General features: G+C 38.9%; 1 protein-coding gene across 1 annotated transcript; it reads right to left on the bottom strand.

Annotated features, from left to right (window-relative positions):
• Window positions 1-471: 471 nt before the first annotated feature.
• Window positions 472-9,090, bottom strand: cop1 (COP1 E3 ubiquitin ligase). The gene is made up of 20 exons (XM_008334837.3): window positions 8,196-9,090; window positions 8,036-8,095; window positions 7,154-7,251; window positions 6,929-6,993; window positions 6,732-6,851; window positions 6,181-6,249; window positions 5,996-6,055; window positions 5,457-5,536; window positions 5,147-5,210; window positions 4,818-4,932; window positions 4,446-4,581; window positions 4,117-4,260; window positions 3,865-3,973; window positions 3,706-3,787; window positions 3,505-3,621; window positions 3,162-3,279; window positions 2,923-3,047; window positions 2,667-2,827; window positions 2,478-2,522; window positions 472-1,268 (listed from the first exon to the last, which is right to left on the bottom strand). Exons 1-20 carry the CDS (start codon window positions 8,555-8,557, stop codon window positions 1,251-1,253), a joined length of 2,148 nt encoding a protein of 715 aa, XP_008333059.1. The 5' UTR covers window positions 8,558-9,090; the 3' UTR covers window positions 472-1,250.
• Window positions 9,091-9,918: the final 828 nt, after the last annotated feature.

The raw sequence follows: 9,918 nt of genomic DNA, 5'->3' as shown, positions 1-9,918 counted from the left end.
CCTGCAGTTTTCACACGATAAACTCAGAGCCCCAGTTTAAAGACAACATTCTGTCTCCCTGGTGTTTCAGTGAACGCATTCGTGTTCTGGGAGACTGCAAATTGAACAAATTTACAAGGCTTAAGCACCTCGTATGAGGCCCATTACCAAGAACATAACTCTTGTACAAGCACACTCAGGAGGAAGGTTAAAGTGTCACACATTTCAAGTTAAAATATAACTAAACAAGACGTCATTTTGAAATAATTTATTCAATTATACAAATACAAATCACCTCTCACTCAGTTATCATAAAATAGCTAGGTCTTGGCCATGTCCCCTTGATACATCTAAATGGATTAGCACTCCTCACAAACTGAGAGCAGTTTTAATGCAGCTTAGATGTTTTTTTAGCCTACAGTATGTGAAGAACAATGTAATTGCTACTTAAAGTATGATTCTGTGAGTTTCTTTGTTTTTATTTTAAACAACAAAAAAAAGCTCACATACTGTGTGTGAAACAAGAAACAAGTTCCAGTTCAATGCATCACTGCAGATCAAATACATGAAAATCATCAGAATTACAGATGGACATCAAACCACAATTTGTGACGAAAGCAACAGAAAGATCAGCAGTGTCTCCAATGTTTGGTCTTCCTTGACATTTAAACCCTGCTGTGATACAGTCAGAAAATGAACACTTGACAGGATGAAATTCAAGTTATATTTATTAAAACAGGTTTCTCCTTAAAGGAACAAAACAAAAATACACAAAGGGAAGTGGGGGGTGAGGGTTAATTACACACGGAGAGATGTAGGAAAGAAGGGTTAAAAGCTTCGTGTGAAAACATAATTTTGCATGTCACATTGTCTTGTGCTTTGGCCTTTAAAAAGGGAAAAAAAATACATCAGGTTAGTAGCGTTTTTACCCTAAAAGAGTGACAGCTCCTTAAAAAAAATGTACAAGTTTTGGTTTGACCTAAACCATTAAGAGGTGTTTGATTGAAGTTGCTGCCCAAAATGCTTTCATTCTCCTGCTCCAGTATGTGCCCAAAGCTCGGTTCTTGTTTTACTGCTGTAAAAATGAATGCGGTTGTAATCGTCCATCATTTCTGTCCAAATAATTGAAGCACATTAAACTGACAGGAGCTGCTCAGTCTGATGGGTATCTGAAGTCAGCGGGCAGCCAAGTTCTCCTGCTTCAGGCTGATCATCTACCAGTCAAACAGTGGCTGAAGGTAACTGTGCCATCCACCGGAGACTGAGGCTTCTCAGACGAGCTCAAGGACCTGAAGGGCAGAAGAAAACATTATTTTTTTTCCTTTAAATACTCTATATTTGATGTACTCTTCTCCTCCTTAAATATGCATGTTTTTGCACCTCGTTAGGCCAATGAAAGACACCCACTAGGAAAACTCAGTAGTAGCAGTGATATTTTCAGGTCATATTCTGAATGTTATTTATGCTTTTGTTTGGTCTCTGGTTGAAATAAACTTTATTTATAAAACCCAAATCCACAAAACACATTTTGCCTTAATGGATTTCACATTCTGCACAAAACAGAAGGACGTGGGGAGAAAACGTAAGGCGAGCTTCTCCATGTAGTTGCTCTGTCGTAAATTTGAAAACAAGGATGGTAAAGTGTTTCTGGCACTCATTCATTAAGGAGATGGGTTTAAGTCATCTGTAGGATTTGTTCAGCTCAGGCTGGTGGGAATTATACTTTGTTGTCTGGATCTCAGGTTAAACCGTAGGTGGTTCCTGTGGGCCCTGTGTGTTCCACCATTCCACTCATATTTCTGCGGTCTTTGAAAGGAATCCATTACAAAATATGGAACAAAGATCTTGGAAGGCCATCCAGGTCTTAAATACCAGTTTTACAACCCGTCACCTAGAAGTGAAAGGCTTCTTGAATGAGAGTTGAAACGAATGGGAGCCGAAACCTAAACCAGACCAGTTCCCTACTTCTTAACTACTTGGACAAGATGAACCTTCACACGTGTAATAGTATCAGTCACAGTCAAGTGTAGATGGTTCTTCTAAAGAGAAATGCAATCTCAAAAATAAAAAAATCTAAATCCAAAACTTTTTATGAGTACTTTGTGTTTCCAGTCTTGCAGGTGTTGAGCTCCATTTATATATTTATATGAGCCCCATCAGACCTCATATAAAAATGATTTGTTAGGATTTCCTGTTAAGTACATTTTGATATCACCCCACAGTGACTACAGTTTCTATGTAAAATATGTCTTCATTACAAAATTGGGGTTTGATGTTTATTAAGGAAATTGTATTTTTACATTTCTCTACAATGTAAGTAACACATCTATTTAATGTGTCTTCTCATACATATCTACATTCTCATTGCTATCCATCATAAAAATGGTTTATACCCTGTGGGATTTAGTGTGTAAGACGTGATGTACAATCAAATCAAATTGTACTATTTTGGTATAACTGCATTCACTGTACCAATCAGTGAAAAAACAAAAACACACCTTGATTGTTCCTTGACTGTTTGCAGCAATCAGCACATTTGACTCCTGCAACAAAAACAATATCTGATTATTCCAAGGAAGTTCATTTTGAATTCTTATTGTTAGTTAAAATCAGCTGATAAATATATAATAATTTATAACAGAACAGGTTCGATGCCCATTTGGCAGAATAATATGACGCAAACTCACTCCGTCAGGCAGTGCCCTCCAGCACACGGCACTGACAAACTCGTTGGTGTCGTCTTCCTTCTTGTCTTTGTCCAGGACACTCTTCACAGTATCAAACTTAAAGGTTAACAGCGTTTTGGAAAGTCCCTTGTAGTAGAGATACAAGGAGTTGTTTTCACTTCCTGTATGCAAACACAGACCGGGAAACGAAGGAAGTCAGGGTGTCCTGTAATTTGTTTTTACATCATTGAGAATCTGACATTAAATAAAGTCTTACCACAAGCAACGTAGTCGCCGTTGGAAGCAAGGCCGACAAAGTTTTTCTCATTGATGTGACCCTTGAAGGAGCGCAAACAGTGGGTTTTGTTGACGTTCCACAGCTTCAGCTGACTGTCTGTTGAACTAAATATAAAGTGATGGACAATGTTGGAGTGCTGATTTCATCTATAAAAGTCTCTTTAAAACTTTTTCATTATTGCTATTAATTTGCAAAGAAGAAAAATGTCAACAACTTACGCAGAAACAATTTCCTCTCCGTTGACAAACTTGGCGTAGGACACTGCCTTCCTATGGCCTTTAAACACCATGATCGGCTGCTTAGTGTTGCGTAAATCGTAGTAGTGGACACAGTGGTCTATGAAAAAAAGAGACATGTTTGGTTGTGACTCTAGAGCAGTGGGTCCAAAACCTTTCTCCAGCACCCCCTTTCGTACATAGGACCATTGTCACCCCCCAGGTTAATGCATTAAAGAAATTGTAATTTCTATAAATCTGCTTTCATCATAAATTACAGCAATTACATTTGGCCAGAAAACAGGGCAACCCTAATCTGCTTCCTGATGCTGTTCTGTAATCTCACCTGCACAGCCAAAGGCCAGATGATATCTCGATGTTGGACTGAATTTAACACAGCAGACATTTGCCTTTGCCTCTATGCTAGCCACTGAGTTATCAAGATTGGTTGACCACAGCTTCACTGGAACACAAATTGACAAGCGTGAACACCTGCTACAAAAATCAAGTACTGAAAATCTGGAATGATGGAGCAATCCCAAGTCACCTTTAGCATCATCGGAACCAGAGGCTAAGAGCTTGGGGTCCATTAGGTTGAAGTCAACGCTCCAACATCTTTTTTCGTGCTCCTAAAATGAAGTGTACGTGTTTATTAGCGCTGCTGTTTCCGTACCAAACCATTTAGAACCTTTAAAAGTTCTCGTACCTGATAGACTTTAGACCTTTGTCCAGTGAATCCATCCCACAGGATGACGGTCCCTTCATAGTCACTGCTGGCTAAAAGGTTCTTGTGATAACTGCTCCAGCTGATACAGCTGCATAAGACACAGTCCATGGTTCCATCAGTTCATTAGGTCAGACGTACTTACTGCTTCATTTGATGTCTGTCAACTGATCTTGTTTCTATGTCTACGTTTGTTTACATACAAGTGTTTTCCAGTGCATTTCCACCACTAACCTGATTTTGGAGTTGCAGGTCATCTCGTTGACGGGGTAGTGTATATCCACTGCATCTTGGATCACTGTGCTGTACTCAAACACTTTGATCTTCTTGGTCACACCAGCAATGGCAAAGTAGTCACAGTCACGGTCAAATTCAATACTAGAAGAAGAACAACATTTTTTGGAAGACGGTGTGTTTTTCAACTATATCTGAAGAAAACTCTGTCTGATAATGTGTACAATCTACTGAGTAAACAATGTCTAAACTAAGCTTTATTGTTATTATAAGTTAAAAAACTGTGACATATTGAGACCGCTACACAACATCACACTTTGCTTCCATACCTGGAGACAATACTGGAGCCGTTATACAGGTCACTTGCATATGATAGGGTGGCCAACGGTCGCACGGAATTGTAGCGAGTGAACTTGGACAAACACTCCATGAAATCATCCAACAGGTTCAGGTTCCTGCCCTCATCTGAAAAACAAATCAAACCTGTACTGTGGTGCTTGTGTACGACATGGTGAGATAACTTCTGCAAAAGCTTGAGAATGTCAGACAACCACATCAGACACTCTTAAAAAACTGAGGGCTGTTATGGATCAGCAGAATATTACATCATCTGAAACCTTGCTGCCGTCTGAAATCCTACACTGCTGAAACAGGGCATTCATTTAAGTGGTTGTACACAAACTGTTGATTTGGATACCTACCAGTGATGTGGGACATTTTGCTGGAGAAGTAGCACTGTTCTAGATCTTCAAAATGAGCGGTCAGTCTCTTTCTCCTTGAAGCAAGAGTGCTGTTGTACCAAGTCTGACGTTTACCCTAAAAAGAAAAAAAAAACTCACAGTGAGTGTCACAGTCATAAAGCAGGTATTCCATTATGTAGGAAGTACATGCTCTTGCTGCTAAAATCAATGTGAAATAATAAAATAAATTAGGCACAGCTGAGACATGAGGAGGAAATTTTGCATTGAGATATGAGAAAAACTCAGTGATTAAATGACAAAAGAAATACATCCAAATAAGGGAGTCTTACCTGTGACGTTCCACCAAATCCTGGAGGCTGGCTATAATCTGTTGGCTCAATAATACTGCTACAGCTGCCCAACAACACAGACACACACACACACACACACAGAGTATGAGGCACATTAAATAAACAACGCTTAGGTATTTTTATTGAGTCGGCATGTGTACTGATGTGGTGATTTACGATGGCACCGTAGCCGTTACATAACAGAATGTGATAAAGTGCAGAAGCTTATTTAATTTGCAATTTTAGTAAAGGTAGAAGCTGGATGTGGGTACAAGTCCTGTAAAGACAGATATACAGAGTGGAGCTGTACCTGGGTGCTGGTGAGGGAGCCTCCACATTAGGAACAGTACACTCTGCCTCCATCATGGGGCAGTAGAGCCCACTCATTTCCTTGAGAAAAAAATAATGTTTAAAACTAAAGCTGTCAGGATGTACAGACTGAAAATTGTAGTCAGAGAAATAGGATTAAACTGCAGATTATAAAGTTTGAGGCCAAGTTGTGTTAGCTGTCCTTTTAAGTTAATTAAGACATAATCAATTAGGACCAATTCAATTTACAGTGGAGTAGCAGTCCCAGAAGACTGAAGTGGCAGTTAGTGCATGTGTTGTTTAAATTCAATTGTTGATCCAATCAAATCCAGCTGCTCATTATCCTGTTATTAAAAGAACTAATGAATATAAATTGGTGTCTAAATGGACATGAAGTCTGAAGTCTTATAGAGTTAAAGTACTCATGTCATGATAACTTGGTAACTTCGTGCTACTCCGTTAATCCAAATACATAGTAGCTGAACAACATTAGTAATTACAATTCCCACGACACAGGAATTTGGAGTTTTTTCTTTTTACCTCAACACGCTTTATGTCTTCTTCAAGAAAGTTGAGTTCTTTCTGTAACTGATCCAGTTGCTGTCAAAACACAGAAACACACAACTGAGTTCCTGCAGTTTGTCAATCACATGTTTTACAAGGCCATGTTTTATACAGAGGATTTTCATGTTGAACTTTGGTATAAATTTAAACAACATTGACACCTCTCTCTTGTTTCTCCTGGCTTCTTTCAGGAACTCCATGAGGATCTGTCTTTGAGCTGCTTGAGATTCCTAGTATTGAGACAAAGTAGAAAAATACAAGTGAAGCCAAAGAATATCTTTGCACCACCATCAATGAGATAATAAGGGAGTATTTGAAGTTTTTTGTCGCCAGAGGAAAACCTCCATATTTATTTTTAGCATATTTTCCCAAATACAAATATTGAAGAGACACTTAATACTGAGAATCAAATAGTTTGACATCCACGTGAGATATGTAGACGTAGACAACTGCACTTTTTTGTTTAAACAGGGATATTTCAGGGTTTGTGAACCCTGATGCTAAATGTAACTTTACATTACCATTTAACTTTGGACTTTGAAAAAGATAGATGGGGAAGACAAATGAAAATAAAGTATGAGAAAAACAGAGCGAGAAAGACAGAGAAAGGCAAATTGTTATTAAAATAACTGCGGTTAGAAAAAAAACAACAACAAAAAACAGCCTATAACCTGATCCATGCTCTATTTTGAAGAATAGTCCCAGTACTTACCACCTCCAATTGCTTCTTCTTTTGAACCAGGAGTTCAAGCATAAGGTTGACATTGGCCAGGTCCAAGTTCTCCTGGTCAGGACTCAACACATCCTGAAAAACCTGCCACCTAGAACCGTTCTGGGAGTCAAAGTTATTAATCAGTAATGAGCCAGGTCAAATAATTGAATTAGTTTGATGGGTGCATTGATACTTACTGGATGATCTAATTTAAGTCTTTTCTCTTCTGACCTTTGTTTCTGCTTTAAGATCAGTTCATTGACTGGAAGACATAATTATACACAATTAGAAGCATTTAAAACTGTATTTGCTCAAGCATGATGAAAACAATTTACATAAACAAAATGCATCATTAGAACGTATTTCTTCTAGAAACCAGCATTGAGTATGTTTTTTCTACATCCAGTAGTTAAGACACCTACCAAGGAAATTTGGGTAAAGCTGATCGACATTATCCACAATATAATTACACTTGGGACACCTGTTGCTATCCTCAAGACTCCGGCGGATGCACTTGAAACTGCAAGAAAGTGAAGGGTGTAAACATATGACAGAAATAGAAGAACAATGTGACTGGTTCTCATGGCAGTAAACAACAGATTAAGTCATCTAACATTGACGTTGTACGTTATTTTACTCATAATCTGAGTTGACAGAACCTGAGACTAGTGTGTGTGACAAGTGAAAACACAGCTGAAAACAGAAACACAAAAAGTACAAATTGCAGGTACAATTCTGTCAAAACATTCACACCATAACATGGCCTACCTCCAACTAAGCTTTGTTTTAAGAAATCGATTTCTGGATTTTTAGTTCCTTCACTTTGTAGGCTAAATTTAAAGAGAACTTGGACAGTTTTATTTCACAGTACAGCATTTTTCTGTTTTACTTTGTAGGTAAATTCAAATTTGATCCTCTATAAACTGTGGGATTACACAGTTCAAAAAGCAAGGTGGTGTCAAGAACAAAATCCCACTTTCCTTCCAAAGGGAAATGAAACTTGGAAATGTTTGATTCTAAGGGTCATTTCAGAAGATTACAGTATATTTTAAACTTATGTTTAGTCTGAAAGATAGGGCAGTGCATTGGTTTGTTGAAAGTGAAGGACATGGGCTGAGGCCTGTGTTCTCTTTTTTCAAGGGTTCATATGACTCCCATATTTAAGGATTGCTAACACCAAGAATATAATAGCACATCACATTGTGTTTACCGTTATTTTGACAGTCAGATATTTACACGAATGACCCTTGTTCTCAATAAAGAACCATTGTATCAACACTGGGGAACAGTTCAAATCTACTTACCAGAAACTGTGCCCACACTTTGTCATGTAAGCCTCTTCTATCATTTCGAAGCAAATTGGACTGAAAAGACAGGGACACTACCGTGTTAGGAGCAGTGACTATTGAACTTTTCGTTAGGATACATTTTCATGCTCACAAAGTGACTGTCCTTAAAACTAACCAGACGAAATCGTTGCTTTTATCTTCGTAGGAATTCAAGAGGCCATTGTGTAAAGGTGCTTGGTGGAGAGACTTCTTTCTGCTACTGGAGGAAGATGCAGGTCTGCTTAGAGAAGGGAACCCTCCCCGGGACGACGATACGGCAGCCATAGTTGGCACTGACGACAAACCCCCTTCGCCGGCCGCTGCAAGGGTCCGACTGGGCACAACATTTCCAGAACTGCTCCCATTACTAGTGACGTTGTTGCTACCTCCGCCAACGCCACTACTTGTATTTCCAGCACCCCCTGAGCTGCTGCTGCTGCTTGTGCTGGGCATTGAACTAGCCCCGCTGGCACTCTGCTGTGGCCGGTTGCTTGCCATCACCCAAGGCCGACTACGTACCCGAAATCCACTGCGTCGTTCCTCAGAGCATCCGGACGGCTGTCGTTGTTTGGTTGCTTCAGTGTGGCTAGCTAGCTGAGTCGGTAGTATGCTACCATCCTGACAGAAAGCAACTTAATCCAAACAGCGTTTCCCAGCTCTTTCAGCAACAGCCCGATTGAGTTCTCCAAGAGACAAATGTTTTTACAAAATGAAAATACGTGTACAGAAAACAAGATAACGGAACACAACCACAACAGTGCCGTCTCAGAGATTAGCCAGCTAGCTTTTGTTAGCTACACTAACTAGTTCCTCCATTACCCAGTATGCTTCTAGTTTTCAGCTATTGCCCCCTCGCGAGAAGGAGTTTAATTACACACACAGTAAATAAATTAGTGTGTTCAACACTGCCCAATATCGAAAATACCAGTCGAAATATCTTTAAACAATCGTTAAATATTGAACACATACATTTTCAGGGCATCCATAAAATTCTGTGAAATATATGTACACTCTTCTAACTCCGTATATATGTTTTATGTTTAAAATAGTTGATTTGTTAAATATCTATGTAGTTTACAATTTAACTGACAACATAACGTGTTTAAATGAAACAAATAAAACAATACAATACAATAGTCAGATACAATGTCACATTGTCAATTCCATTTTTAATAGGAGACTAGTCAAACTGGTTCAAACTAATAGTAAAGAAACCAAGTGTTACAACGTACGAGTTATAAAAAAGCATCTTTGAACACGCATGTTTGACTTTGGAAAAATCTTTATTATTAGTTATGTTTGCTGCTGAGTGATTGTTCTCATTCTCCTCACTTTACTTCCCTTCAACCCCTCACTGATATTACTCTACCATCAAAAAACAAGCAGTCAGGTTGCATTTACAAAGTTGCTGCCAGAGTGCATGCCAAAGCAAACATGTCATTCAAACATCCACCTGTAGCTTTTGCAAATAAAACCAAAGGAGCAGTAACATATTCATGCTCACAGTTTATCCAACGCTGCAACTTGCTTTTCCATTTTTACCTCCACGTAAGCAAACAAGAGGTCCTCCATGTAGGCACACACAACATGGATTTTCCCATGTTTTTGTTTGTGGAAGGAGTTTATATGTATCATTATGGAGTTTCGCTAGGATGTGGAGTGAGGTTGTCAGCAAGAGGAAAACTACTGGATACAGTTACCCGTAGGGTGATGTCTGGACGAGGACGACTGTGTGAGGACGTCTTTCTCCGTTGCACACATAGCTCGATCTTGATGATTTAATGTCACACAAACTAATGTAAAGTACATGAGACGGCTGAATGTTTATTTTAGATCAAATACATTAGGCATATACAGAG

This window comes from Cynoglossus semilaevis, chromosome 20, assembly GCF_000523025.1.
Source record: "Cynoglossus semilaevis isolate Cse_v1.0 chromosome 20, Cse_v1.0, whole genome shotgun sequence".
NCBI lineage: Eukaryota > Metazoa > Chordata > Actinopteri > Pleuronectiformes > Cynoglossidae > Cynoglossus > Cynoglossus semilaevis.
This window is presented reverse-complemented; position numbering and strand designations above follow the sequence as displayed.

Bases quoted from the DNA above. Each gene is read 5' to 3' on its own strand.
- cop1 (XM_008334837.3), bottom strand. From the start codon at position 8,557: ATGGCAAGCAACCGGCCACAGCAGAGTGCCAGCGGGGCTAGTTCAATG. The intron at 7,252-8,035 runs GTAAGTAGATTT...ACTTTCTTGCAG, and splicing joins AAGTGTGGGCACAGTTTCTG to TTTCAAGTGCATCCGCCGGA. The intron at 4,582-4,817 runs GTAGGTATCCAA...TTTGTTTTTCAG, and splicing joins CAAAATGTCCCACATCACTG to ATGAGGGCAGGAACCTGAAC.